The 14,887-nt window shown below is 39.2% G+C and overlaps 1 protein-coding gene across 3 annotated transcripts in view; it reads left to right on the top strand.

Moving 5' to 3' along the window:
- The window catches only part of LOC104265047 (poly(rC)-binding protein 3-like), a 153,437-nt gene that overhangs the window by 70,910 nt on the left and 67,640 nt on the right, over positions 1-14,887 (top strand). For all 3 annotated transcript variants that reach the window (XM_059835949.1, XM_059835950.1, XM_059835951.1), the window contains exon 2: positions 14,494-14,644. In XM_059835949.1, coding sequence (XP_059691932.1) covers positions 14,567-14,644 — 78 coding nt within the window. In that variant the 5' untranslated portion in view covers positions 14,494-14,566. The remainder of the gene's footprint in view (positions 1-14,493; positions 14,645-14,887) is intronic.

Raw genomic sequence — 14,887 nt, 5'->3', positions numbered from 1 at the left:
CTGCAACAGGTGTTGGCTGTAGCTGCGTTTGGAAGGTTGTCAGGTCATGCTGGAGCCTGGGTTTAGCTCATTTATTATAGGGACTTTTGTCAACGGCTACACATCATTTCAGACTGCTTTGTGATTCTCAAGGGATGAGGTTGCAAATGTAGTTCATGAAAATTGTATTAAATTGATCAAGCACAACATGAAGCTTTAGCTAGAATGTCTTCATATTGCATCTATGAACTCCACCCAAACATTAAAAGGAACTGACTTAGTGACTTATCTTTTCATGTATCATATCACCCATCAGATAACAGCATTTTCAGAAGCATAGGAACAGGTCAGATTATTTTGATGTCTTCTGCAGCATGCAGCATAGATTTGCTTTCTCTTTTTAGCCCCGTCTCTTCCCTCCCTCCACCTCTGTCTCTGTGTCTCTCTCTTTTCCAATTTATCTGGATTAAACAAGTCTCTGATTATTCTTTATGCCACTGCAAATAAAGTCATTTTCAGAAACAGATGTCGAAAGAGCCCAGTGAAATAATCCTGGAGGCAGATGCAGTCTTCCATAAGCTGCCAAGCACATGGTGCAATCAAAGTGATGAAACAAAATGGAACAGGCTGCAGAAAAAGTAATTAAATTATAGTTCCATTGTAGAAGCACATTTTAAAATTACTGAGATTCAGAGCCCATAATGCTGGTATTATATTTGAAAGAATACTTGCCATGGGTCATGAGCATTTTTTTTAACAGTTATTAATCATGCTTGACTGGAAGGACATGTGTAACCTACAACAAGCAGTGGCTGTAGTTGTGCCATAGGAAGCTTTTGTTCCCTGAAGAGAATTGTATCAAAGGCCAGTGTGTCCTATTATTATGTGTGCAATAGCAAAGTGCAGAATCTGAAACAGGGCTTTTCAGATTTCAATACAGAGTACTGGAGGGGAAAAAAGAAAACAAGTATTGTATCCTTTTGAATACTATATGACCTCCTTTTTCTCTTACCAAGTTAACTTACTCATTGACTAAATAGTAAAAAAATCTCTAAAACATCCCTCCTATCCCTAACTTAAATCTAATGCCAGGGCTCTTATAAAAATGGAAAAGAGACAGAAAATGTACAAAGTCTTGGAAACGGGAGATTAAAAAGAAAAGAACTCATTAGTTCATTTGACTCTGTTTCCTTTCCATTATAAAGTGAGTTACAGAAAAGCAGATAGAAATTTTTCAATTTTTTTTTTTGTGATTGTTGATATCTAACTGTTCTGTGGGAATGTGTTGATTTCCTTACCAAAAAATTAAATGAAAGACTTTGATAAGGACTGTCCATACTGCCTTCGCAAGACTGTAAAATTGTGCCATTTTGGTTTCCCATTTGAAAGAGATGTTTTGACTTTGAGATATATTATACATAACAGGATATAAAACCAGCAAGTTGAAGTCTGTACAAAAATTTAGTTGTAGAAAAATAACTTCTTTGGATTGACCAAAAATATTAAAACATACATAAACTCACACACTAATTTGTTTCAAAAATTGATGTTTTTGTCCAATTTGGAATGAAGGCAAACCTTGCAAGGTGGAATTTCCTATGAAATATGCAGTCTATGTCTAAATTCTGTTTAAGATCTGATCCGGCATTGCCAGTGCTGAGTGTCTCGGCTGACTTCAGTGTATTTCTTATTCCAGGAAGCTTTATGCAACCTTTCTACATGGAAATGCCGGAGGCACTGCTGCTTCTGGAGAATGTCATTCAGCCTGAGAGATACCCCAAACAGGTTTTGGCGGGATAAATTTAGCTTTAATTGCTTCCCTTTTTGTGTAGTTAGTTAGTTGCCCTTGCATCAGCCAACTACACTTGCAGCATCCTAGTTTCTCTCCTTTTTCCTGTTTCCCTCCAATATCAGTAGCCTTTTTCAAACACTGCCTCATTTGTTACCAGCTTAGCTCCACCTCTCTTTGTATAATTTTTTCTGTTAGTAGTTTTTTCCACTCTGCTCTCAATGAACTGCAGCTTTTTCTGTTTTTTTTTTTCTTTCTGTGGTTATGGAATGTCCAGATCCAAATATGAAACAGGCTATGGTTATGTGAATGTCGTTGCTTCCTCTTTTCCTGCTCCAAAGTATAAGTTTTCAACGTCTAATTTGCAGCCTTCTGTCATCCCCAAGTCTTTTGAATCATTAGTGTCTTCAGGATTTGACTCACTACTAAGAATTGGCTTTCCCTAGTTGTATCATCATGCATGTCTTTGCTGTGTTTCTTTTCAGGTTGTCATCTTCCTGTTCATATTTGAGCTCTTCTCTTTTATAATGCCCACAGTCCTTCCAACTGATTGTCATCTAAGGGTGTCATTAATATGCTGCTAATGCCCTCTTCCAGTTATTGATGTAAATATTACCAAAACTTTAGCGATGCTTTTCTTTTCTTCTTTTTTTTTTTTTTTAAATAGTAACCTATTCCTCAGTACATCTCTGCAATAAGTCAACAACTGCCTTCTCTTGGTCTCTACTTTTTTTCATTCAAATGAGCAAATGGACCACTTTGTAGTCCCAAGCCAAAGGTGGGAAGGTAAGGGCAGCATCAAATCCTTTGCATTAACACAGGTCCTGTCTTGTTTTGGTAAAGAACATAGGACCAAATTCAACATCCAGTTACGTGTGTGAAACTCCATTAAAGGCAGTGGGGTTGTGTATGAGCAACCAAGCTGCTGGAGCGGCTGGAAAAAAAAATCGAATGTGTATCCTATGTCTACATAAAGCACCTTTTGTAGGGAGTTCCTCCAAACATGGGGGCTTTTTGAGTGATTGCATTAGTTCACTTCCAGAGCCCCCTCCTCTCGCTTTTCTCTCTCCTGACGCTCGCTGTGAGCCGAAGAGAGCGCATGGCATGGCTGGCTGTGAGCTGCTGAGTGACCAGCGTGCATCTGCCGACCCACCTGCTGCCAGCCCGACTGGGAATCGTTCATTGCTGGGTTCAGACCACGACCTTGTGCCTCTGGTTAGGCTGTGGTTCCATGAAACTTGTGTGAAATTGAAGCATCAGAGATCCCTGTATCTCTTCAAAATGTTGAAACTGGTCGGGGAGCTTATATGTACATACATATATATATGTAGGTATGTATGTATGCATGTATTTGTAAAGAAAGGAACTGAAGGACGGACAAAGGACAGATACTTCATGAAGCACTGTTCCAGTTGAGTAGCTTTGTGAAGCAAATGAGTTGTTTATGCAAAAATAGGCTCTTTTCTTTGTAAAGGTTGCACAAAAGTAGCAAGTGGATAACTTTAGCACTGTTTTTTTTTCCCAATGCTGAAGCAAGGTATAGTGATTCACTTTACAGCTGGCACTTTGAAGTAATTAATAAATAAACTATTTGATTTTTCTTCACTTTTGAATACTTCATCAATGACACTTATTTTTGAGTTTTAAAGATAGTCCTGGTTTAAACCAGTGACAAAAATATTGATTTTAGGGGCTTAAATCTTGGCATGTGTTTGGCTCTTTTTACTCTGAGTATTGACTGCCCATAAAAGAGGCATTTATTGTGGGCTGGTTGTTGGGTTTTTTGGTTGCTTTTTTTTTTGTTAAATCTAGTTTCAGATGAAGCTCTGGGAACTTACTGGGTTTTTTTACCCACTGCATAGTCCTGGGTTTCACAGTGAAATTCTTATAATGCTGTATGTTCTGACTAACCACCAGTGATCGAGAACTTAAATGCTAATCTTGTGAGCATGACTTTTGAAGGCAACAATTCCAGCAACCTGAGAGGACATTGCAACACTGTTTTTTGTTTTTCCTTTTATCCCCGTGAATGACGGAAGTCTTCACAGCACTCAGCCACATTTGCAGCTGTTACAGCTGTGCTCCTGTTGGGCCAGTTTCGCTCTTCTTCTTTCTCAGACAATTCCCAATCCATACTTGCCTCAAGCAAGTATGGCATCCCAGAAGGGGGCCTGTGACTCACATTTCAGAGGCTGGTACCAATCCCCTTCTGACAGAAGGATGGGGGCTCATCCTCTTCCCTCCCTTAGATGCTGTATCAATTTTCTATTTTTTTTTGGTATTTATTTTATTCATCTAGGGAGCTTGAATGGATTTTTCAAATCACAGCCTTGTAAATAACATAATTAAGGTGATTACAAAAGTGGTATTTTTGCTTGTTTGTGTCAGAGATTCAATTATATCAATATATAATATTTTTCTGATTAGTGAGGTGAAATGTATTATTATCATTAGCCTCTTTTCCCTAACCAACAACAATGTTTTATACCAGATTGAGTGAAATAACTGACTCATGTTTATTGTATCAGATATGTCTACAAAACTTTTAATTTACAAATAAGTTGGACAAATATATATTCTAAGGCAGATGTCATTTCAACATTGACGGAATTATAAAAACACAAATTTATTTAAATAAATGTTTAAATGTTTATTCTGTGCCCAGTGGGAACATACTTGATGGGTTAATGTTTCCCAGTAAAGAAGCTCCCATGTTTCTTGAACTATTCTACTGGTTTGGGGCATTTTTTCTTTTGATCAATAAGAAGCTATCTGTACTCTGGTATGTACCGACAAAGAAAATTACTATTCTTCTTTATGGGTGTGAGACTATTTTTACTAAAGATAAAAAATTCATTTAAAAAATCATGCTAGTCTCAATATTTGCTTATTAGATTATGCCCTAGCAATCTTTTAACATTTGTCCACATCTATCATGTTAAAAATGTACCTTCCTTACTTTCCAGCATTTAACCATATTCTATGCATACATGCATACGGTATTAAAATATATCTTTTTATATATGTATATAAATCTTACTCACTTAAAATCTCTTTGAAATAGAGCATGTGACTGAGTTCTCTGTTCTCTCAGAGATTTCAAAAAATGGGAAAAAAACCATCTGTTTAGGCTTGACTCTCTTTTGTTTGGTGCAACTACTTTTATTTTTAAATCAACAAGCAAAGTTTGTTTGCCCTGGAACATTTCTAGTTGTTTTATTTACTTTCAATTAAATTGAGGTATGTTTACAATTGAAACATTATTTCAAAATAAAAGTATTTCTTTGATGAAATGTCAAAGTCATGCATTTGACTTTTGGGGGCAGAGATAATTTAACAAATTTAACACATATTCACAATATTTAGGTCATCAGAATCTAGGTTTTTTTCAGGAACAGGTGTGGACTGAAAATCTTTTATTATATGGTAGGCCATTCTTGTAAGCATCTCTGTGCTGGAGAGACTGCTCTCCTACTGTTGATGGTCTGTTCAATTTTTTCCCTGCCTTCACTGTGACTTACATGTACATTTCTTTATTAGATTTGTTATCTCAGACCATATGGAATGATTAATGCAAGTTAGTTGGAGTGTCTGTTTTTTAGTTGAACATAAGCAAGTAAAGCAAAATTTTTATTTAAAACTTGAGCAACATAAAAACAAACAAAGATTTGAGAAACATAATGATTAACTTAAGGGTTTTGGAGCCACAGGATCAAGCGGCAGGTAAAGCTGATTCTGTGCTGAAAGCTGTGTTTAGAAATTATTCTTTGGTAAATAGCTGGTCTACCATATGCGTATATTGTCTTCCCTGATCTTGCAAACTGCCAGGTCCATGGTAAAGCTTACAGTCAATTGCATTGCGTGCCATTAAGAAAGGAAAGAAAGTACCTTCTGGTGCATCCTGAACTCGTTGAATCCTCCTGGAGAATACTTGTACAGAATAATTTATGGTGGGCTGCCACAAGTTTCTTATTTGTGGAGGGTTTATGTTTCCTTAGTCTAATGTGGCAGCTTCCATCCACAAGAGCTTTTAGCTGCCTGGCTTTTTCACATACGTGGAAGAGCTCGTTGGCTAGTGGATCGGTACAAAGTATCGACATGCATACTTTGCACCTTTTTTCTAGTTCATGGCAAACTGTAAAGATGCTCTCTGCATTCCTGCCAGGGTAATTCTTTCTGGAATAATTACAGTAAGGAAAAAAAAAGACTTAGAAAGATGGAAGATATCATTGGCAAAAGAATCATTGTGTTTTCCATAGCCTGGAACTTACTTATTTCCCTCAGGATCCTAGATCTATTTGGCATTTGCTGAAGGCCATTATACAACTTTTCTAGATTTCCTGAGACTTGATTTCCAGGCATTTGAAAGCATTTATTACCTGTTTGACACGTGATGTTTTCTGAAGGGATAACTTTCTATATTTTGGCAAGGTGTGTAGCTGTCTATTCACACACAGTGTGATGTTTTGATATTAAATTATATTAGATAAGTAATTCATCATTGAATATTGATATTAGGAAATAGTTTTGTGAACAATGAGCCAATATTCTGTATCGTGCTCCTGTAATAAACTCATGATGCCATATTGTATACTCAAAAGTCTTTGCAGAAAATGTTACAAGTAGACGAGTCATTAAATATGTTGCTGTTAATTTCCTTTAATAAATCAAAGAGGGAACAATCAGTGCCATTGGCTGAAGCATATGCTTTTTGACCAGCATGAGGAAAAGTGGTCCATTTAAAGAACAGGGCTCATAATACGTCAAGTTCAGCAGCTAAACATCCATCAGTTGAGAATAGAAAAAATAAGTCTCTAATCTTCTGCTGTTCTCTTCAAAGATTATTTGACGTCTAGTGATCTTCAGCAAATGAGACATAACTATGTTAGTTGTATAGGGAAAGGGCATTTCTCGGTTTAGGGAGGACACAAAGACAGCTTCTTCTATAGATAGGATAGGTTCTCCCTCTGACAAAATAGCATTAAACATATCCCTCAAGGGAAAACTAGTATCGCTTTACATACTTCATAAAACTACATTTGAAAGGCAGCACTCCTGGAGTCTTGCCAGTTTTTATACTTGCTATTGCCTTTAAAAGTTTTTCTGCTATTTTTTCGATCTGTTATTTCCTTATCAGTTTCACATCTTTGGCAAACCTGCTACTTCCAGATACCTGTACTAACTACAGAGCTTAGCATATCAGAGTTACAGAGATTTTTACAATTGTTAGTAAAAAAGGCACAACGCTTGCTAAGGTGTGTAACTGTCTTTTGTTGGTAGCTGTTAACTGGTTGAATAATGTGCTGCTCTTTAATCCCCTTTGACTTTTGTGCTAATATTTTACCACTTTTTTGTAAAACAGATATTTTGTATATCTGTTTGTATACTCAATTGCTGCTCTTTCAGTGGCCCATATTCAGCTTACTTTCCTATTCGTTAATCGTTATTGAGATCTCTTTGAGCATGTGATTTAAGAATTTCCGGAACCCTTGTTCTCTCTAGTGTTTGTTTAAATTTCATTCTTGAGCTATTCCTTTATCTTATTTTATCTTTTTAGTGAAAACCCATTTTTACCAACTGACACCCCCCCCTTTGTTCTGCTAACACAAAGAATTAATTTTCTCATTTCTGGATTTTTGGATCCATCCCAACTATCAACTTACTTAAAATGGACCATGATATGATGATTTAATGGAGCCAGGTTCTGCAGATCTCGTTCACTTCATTAAAGAGTTAGAGATTAACATTAAATCTATTTTGGGATATAAATTATAAGGATGTGAATGAAATGTATAATCTCATTCCTTTCTGTATAGTCCTCTTTAGTAATTTGGGAGATAGAACTGGTAAAGTAGGAAGGTTAATACTGCACCTGCTTCCTTAGCTATTGTTCATTAAACCGATTCTCCTGGTGAGAGTTCTGTATAAAAGTGGAGTGCTTCAAAGCATGATTTCTCCTTTTCCACATAGTTATTATGGGGAGAGAAATCCTTTGAAGAGGATGTTATTACTGTTATGTTATTGCGGACATCCTGTGAGCCTTTTGTTCTTAGTAACCTCACAACCATATGGTTTAGTAGCAGTAGATGTCTTCATCCTTCAGTTGACACATAAACTGAAGAAGTGTATGTTTAGCAAATGTCCAGCCACCTTCTTTTGTTTCAGCTGAGACCATAAATAGCTGCTGATCATTATCACTTTTCACCATTTCTGAAAAGAAGTTCCTTGAAACAAAAGAATACAACTGGAGCTGGTTTTGCTTTTGATTTCACTTTGGGTTGGGGGGGGTTAACTTCTGCCAGTGTTTTTCTGTATAATCACACTGTTTAGTCCTTTGACATCCAGAGATATTACTTTCAAGTGAAAAGCCGTAGATAATAACCTCTTAGCTTATCAAAGGACTTGAAAGCGAAGTAGTTATTTCTTCATTTGATAGCATGAACCTTTCTGTGGCAGACAGCTTATTTTTAGTTTTAAACCTTACATACGTGGCTGCATGTGTCCATTTCTATTGATAATGTCATCAATTCTTGTCCTGTAGTAATTTTCTTACATTCCTTTCAGTCCCCTTCTCCTTTCCTATATTCCCTCCAGTTTAAATGACAGACTAAAATCATGTAAGTAGCATAAATCTGTCCCTGAAGAACTCTGGTCTGCTGAAAGCACAGGTCCTTTCTTCTCATCATGATCCCTGGCAGTGTGCTTCTTCCAATTCCCAGGAGGTCTCCCGCCACCTGGGAGGCTTCTGATCAAGAGGACTTAGCTACAGCCTTTTCATGGCTTCCCATGTTTCAGTTTTCTCCAGTCTTCTGTACTGACTCTTACTATCTTTTTCTTTCTTTTTTTTGGTAATAACAGGGGTTTTTTTAAGAGTGCTTGCTATATAAACTTAACTCTGAACTATTTCTTCATAACATCAGCATGTTACTGTCCAACTTCCAATTCTTCATAACTCATGATAATTCTCTTTGTCTTCAGGTTACGCCGCTCATGTCTTAGTCTCCTTCTTCAGCCCCTGTCTTTTCCTGCCCCCATCCCTATGGCTTGATCATCTGCTTAGCTAAACCTCCTTTGGGATCTTTCCATATATTGACAGATTTACTGTGAGAGACTGGATGTTCTTATGTTTCCCTTATTGAAATTTTCTTTTTCTAAACCTACAGACACATGGGAACTAGATGACTGAGTTTAAGTGTCCTCATTTAAATTAGTCATGGCTTCTGCTGAATGTCACTATAATTTCCCCCATTCTTTTTTCTTTGTTATAAAAATTTTTTTCTTCCAATGGAACGCCTGGGATTTGTTCTTTTTAATTTTATCTGTAGAGTCTTCCTTACTTTCTTCATAATTGCATCTTTCTGTTGATGGTGATGAAGCACCATAATTAGGTTCAAGAGTCCCTTTTGAGGCTCAAGCACAAGCAATGCTCTGACCAGTTTCATATTTCCTGACAGGTTCAGATTTAACAACCATATGATCAAGTTTTCATATACCAGAGCAGGCTTTCTCCTTGAATGTTTTCAGATGGTTCTTACTTCCACATTGATTCTTCTCACATTATTCTCTGTATCAGCCATCTGAAGCTTCATCTCTCTCTTTCTCCCTGCCTTTCTCCTTTCTCCTCTCCTCTCCTCTCCGCATCTCTTTCCTTTCCAGCACACCTCTGTGACTGTGCAGCTCTGTCCCATTTCACCCTGTACACACTCTCTCTTTCTCTCCCTTCTCCCTCTCGTTCCTCTGGATCTTCCAGATGAGTAGCTTTCTTGGCAGATTCACGGATGTCAAATAATTTATTGTGACTTTAAACTCACAGATCAATTGCCTGATGTCTACCTTGAGTCTATGTTGATTTTATTCATCTTTGGCATCCCTGCCTGCTGTGGAGTCAAAGGCTTTCTTATCCCACATGCCTGAAGTAGTCACTTTAGAGATTTAAAACATGTATGTATTTCTTTTTCAGCACTGTGCAGCCATATTCTCTGCAATGGTCTGCTTATTTTCTTGCGAGGGGATTTAGTAGGCTGGAGGGGTAGGAAGGAACCTGGTTTGGGGGGGGGGGGGGTTGGACTAGATGATCCCCAGAGGTCCCTTCCAACCCCTGTGATTCTGTGATTCTGTGAAGGGGGTCATGAGATTGACTTTTCATGTCTCAGGCTTCAGGCAGCCATCTCACACTACCACCTTGGCCATGCGGATTCCTAACCTCCATGTGTGTGCGTGTGGGTTGTGTCACTGCCCTTTGGCTGTATAGTTCACCTTGTAGCTTGTATTAATTCAGTGAAATCCTTGAGGAACTGTGTTGTTCTTTGTAGTAGTCTGATGTACACGTGGCTTAGCTGCTTGTTATTTTAGTTGCTTAATCTAGCAACAATTATAGAAAAGCCATGTTAGAAAATTGGTGATTATTACGTAGTGAATAGTGAGCATATAGGACATGCCATTTTATGCCAACTTGGCATAGCTAATACTGAAAATTTATAGAAACACATACTTACAGATAAAAGCATTTGCATAAGACTACATGTCCATTTTATTGGAGTTTTCAAAAGTTGTTTTTTTTTTTTAAATGCATTTGGATGCCTTTTTCTACCCAAAGAGATATTTTCACTTTTTACATGATAAACAGCAATGGAAATGTCCTCAAAAGTTCAGGCTCAGCCCCACAGGAGGCAAAGATCTATTGTTTGCTGGAAACTGTATGATGTGATCTACTTTCCTTTGTTCCCTGGGCATGATTTTTTTTTTTTTTTTTTTTTTTTTGCTTGTTACCTGGAGCTGCAGAGTCCTGGATGTGAGATTTTGTGCATTCTTGTCCAGAGTCCCAAGGTCAGAAGGAGGATGTTGTCCAGCCATCCTCCTGTTGCTGCCAGCTCTCTGCTGAAGGCAGGGTAAAATGCATAAATCCTCACTCTTAATATTCAGGCATGCCATTGACTGTAGCTGCTTGCACGATACTCTCTGCTCGCCTGTGGAGTCTCCTGACTTTCCTCTGGCATCAGGAAAAGTATGACACATTGATTTTTTTCACAGTCTGAGACTCAACTCTCCCAGTCCCCAGAGTAGCCATGGGACCTCGTCTCACAGAGCTTGAGAAAGGAAAGCCTTATGTATTTAGCCTTCTGTTTGCTCACACACAGAGGCACACATAAGCCAGGAACATAGTAAATTGTTCAAAATGCTGATTTTGCAAAGGAGAGGGAAATTATTTTGCTGATTAAATATTCATGATGTGCTCATATATTACAGCGGTAGGTTTATAAATACATGGATATATTGCTGGCTGGTAGGAGGCTTTGTAGAGGAAACCACACTCCTCCTTGTGCTGTGATCTGACATCTCCATGCACACAGAGATCTAGACCAGCACATGTTTGCGATGATACCCGCAGAAAAATTTGCTTAAATTAGTTAAAAGTAATAAAGTACAACAATGCATTTTGTTTTAACCTGTCTTTAAAGCTGAAATACTTAGGTAATTAACAGTCCTGTAGATTTACTTTATAAAGCTGTAAATGTTTTACCAAAATACTTGGACTCTCTGGACAACTGGGGCAGTTGTAAATGACCTGGTATAGTAAAAACTCTTCTGTCTTCATGGTATATATATAGGTTTTACGTATTCTTCCTTATCACGCGAGGTTGCCTTTTTTAATTCATTCCCTTTGTATCACACACAGCTGCCTAACTCCTTGCAGGCACACATGCACTCAGCCCTCCCCCAGACATCTGTTCCCCTTCTTGGTACCAGGTGCCAGAGTTTGAGCTTCTTGGGAGGAGGGGCAAAGACAAAATCCTTCAAAAAAATTAGATGGCAGTGATATTTTTAACAATATTTGTGGTGGAATTTCATTTTTAACCTCTGTTTTTAAGAAGAACCCACAAGGTGTTAGCTAAAAATACAGATTTTTTTCAGGTTTTGTCTGGAAAAGGTTAGGCTTGGGTGGGGGTTGGTTTGTTGTCTGGGAAAAGTCTTTCCTCCAAAATTTTTCCAAAGTGAGCATACTGTTGTAGCATCACAGCAGTAAAAGGCCATGGCAACTGTAAACCTGTATCTAGTCTGGGATTATTTTTCCCACATGAGAATACGTGTCATTAGAAACATAGCTGTACCTTCATCACTAAATTTTGGTCCACAGAAGGTCCTAAATAGCTTGCTCTACTTGAAACACATCCATTATGTGAAAACTTCCAAGCATGCCCTAAGCTGCCATGGGTTTCTAGAGATCTCAGATGGCCAGTATTGCTCCCACGGTCTGGAACGCCAGGATGTATTCTACTGTTTATGTACCAAAGTGCTCCTGTTTGGCTTCTGGGGGTGGGATTTTGACAGAGCTGAGTGGAAAATGCTTGGGCTGTCAGAGCCAGAGCATTTCCCTCAGCAAGGAGCAGGTGAGCACCATGGGACCATTCCGTTCCTTAGTCTGGGAACAACCACAGTCTCCTCCTCTGCGCCTCCCTCCGCACTTGTCAAAGGGACTGTCGTGGTCGCCCACTTGCAGATTTTACTGTGACTCCTGGTCTAACCCTAAAGAAGCCAAATACAGCCCGATACCTTTCTCTGTCATTGCCTACTGGCTGCCCAGGGACGTTTTCCTCTCACCCTCCTGCACGCACGGTGCATCAGAGGCATGGCCAGGCTGCTTCTGTTTTCCGCCTTCTCACCCAGGCACCTTCCTTCTCTTCTGCTTTTCTCCATCTGCATAGGTGATACGCAATGTAAGTGATAAGCCTAGAAATGTGGAATAAATGGGATTTATTTCAGTGGCTGTGGTCTGGGTGGTAGAGCATATGGTATGAAGTACAGTGAGTCCACCTTGGGTTAGGGAAAATCAGCCCTGGCAATGGAGCAGGTAGGCGGGAGCTGCTCAGTGCGACTAATGAACTTGCTTTTAGGAAGGAGAAGTTTAAGTTGCTGTTTCTCCCTCTTCCTTTTCACCTCTCCTCAAGTATATCTGCCTCTTATTCTTGCAGTCACTGAAGGCCCAGAAGCTCTCTGTGGTCCTAAGTACTCCTGCAGAGACTTGAGAGAAGACTCTGCATCTTTCAGTGTATTTCCCAGAAGCAAAAACATCAGGAGTGGCTTGGCCACTCGCAGGCTCAGGCTGAAGTGAGAAGCATCAGCCATCAGAGGAGAAACTTTCTGTGATGGTCTTCAGATAATACACAGAGGGCAAATTGTGTAACAAGGGGAAGTAAGAGTCAGTAGATTTAAGCCAAATAAAGTGGAACACTTTTTCCCACACTAATAATTAATCTGTGAGATAAACTTTTGGAGACCAGGCATACGGATTCAAGAAGGGATGAGACAAATTCATGGAGGAATGGTCCACCAATGGCTATTGAAAATGCTGGTCTGGATGCAGTCTCCCAGAAGACCCTGAATCGCTGATTGCTGGCAGCTCAGCAATCCTACCAGGGATGACTCCATACGTGTTTCTTCTGCTCTTTCTCTAAGCATTGCTGTTGACTTCTCTCACACATAACATGCTCAACTCAGATGGGATTTACTTTGGTCTAGTATATCAGTGCTTAGTGGCTCTTAAGACTGAGCTTCATCAGTTGATGAAACAGTCTGCATGATACTACCTCAGGCGTTTTTAAGAGAATGATCTCGTAGGTCCCTCCAGTAGCTTGGTGCCATGCCTGAGCAGTCTCCACAAGGGACAATAGCCTGCCACCCTGGTGAGACACTGCTGTACGCTCTGAGCCACAAAATGGTTGTCCCTTGGGGTGCTAATTAGCCAGTGCCCAAGCTAGCCAAATTTTTGGGAAGCTCCAAAGGATTCGATAAGGATTTTATGCTCTATAAGATAGGCCTGAAGAGGACAAAACCGAATAAGGAGTCTCTCAGCCTTTTCTACTGTGGAATTTGCCTGCCTTTAGTAATATTCCTTCCTGCCCCCATTTTTGTTTGTACTGATAAATGTCCTTGCATTAATAAACTCATAATGCACCCTGTTTATCCCTTCAAAGCCAGCCCTTGCAGCTTTCATTAACATTTTAGGATATTTATGGCTCTGTAAATGACTGAAAATCTGCAATTTGTCATTAGGAATTAAGAAAAATCTTCCTTCTACTTAGGGCTGAGGCTCAGCTTTGGCCTTTGAGGGACTGAGCCACCTCTGGGCCTGGTAGACAAAAACAAAGTCAGACAGTGCCCAGATTTACAGCAGCAAGTGGCTCTTAGTTACTCAGATGTCTTTGATAATGTGTCATCTGCTCTTGCTGGCAGGGATCAGTGTTTAGGCTCAGAATTAATTTCTCTCTAGCTGGAGAGAAAACAAAAATATCTATTCTGCAAGAGCAAAAAAAAAAATAGAGGTAGAAACGGGGAGAGAAATTAACACAGCACCAGGCACATGTAAAAATGCATATCTATATTGCACATACACACATATATACACACATTGCGTGTAACAGAGATAAAGTGCTGTTTAGAAGAAAACATTGTATTTCTCTCAGTTGTGTTCTGTACTTTCAGCTTTGAAATACAGAAGTTAAAAGAATTTTTAAGGTTTCAAAAGGGAGTTTATCTTGTAATTGGTGAAGGGCTAAAGAGTTAGCTGGGGAGGGATAATAATCAAAGGAGGCTTTTCACCACTAAACTGTAGTCCAGAAAATCAAAGGGAGGAATGTTAATTGGTTTGTACAACATGATATTCTCAGTTGAGAGTAGCTTCAGCCACTCAACGGTACTTTTTCTTTTTTCTCTCTCTGTCTTCGTAGGTTGATTAAGTGAATAAAAAAAAAAAAAAAGAAAAACGAAGCTGCTTTCAAGTATTGAAGATACAAGGCCAGGATGAACACGAAGGACACAAAAGTGACTGAAGGAGGTCTCAATGTCACACTTACCATACGCCTTCTCATGCATGGCAAGGTGAAGCATTTACTGTTGCCACAGCGGTTGCCTGTGTATTGAGCAAGTGTGTACAGTTACCATCAGAGCCTGACAGTGGCATTGGCAGAGGGTCCGCTCCTCCGACTTGAGTCAAAAGCACCATTGACATGACCGAAAAATCACCCCGTGGCTTTCAAGGCACCATACTTAAGTTTGCCCTGCAACCCGAGTTCGTTGGAACAAACCCTGCTTGTAACGAACCCATTTTGAGCACAGCCAGTG

Source organism: Gavia stellata, chromosome 3, assembly GCF_030936135.1.
Source record: "Gavia stellata isolate bGavSte3 chromosome 3, bGavSte3.hap2, whole genome shotgun sequence".
NCBI classification, from domain to species: Eukaryota; Metazoa; Chordata; class Aves; order Gaviiformes; family Gaviidae; genus Gavia; species Gavia stellata.
This window is presented reverse-complemented; position numbering and strand designations above follow the sequence as displayed.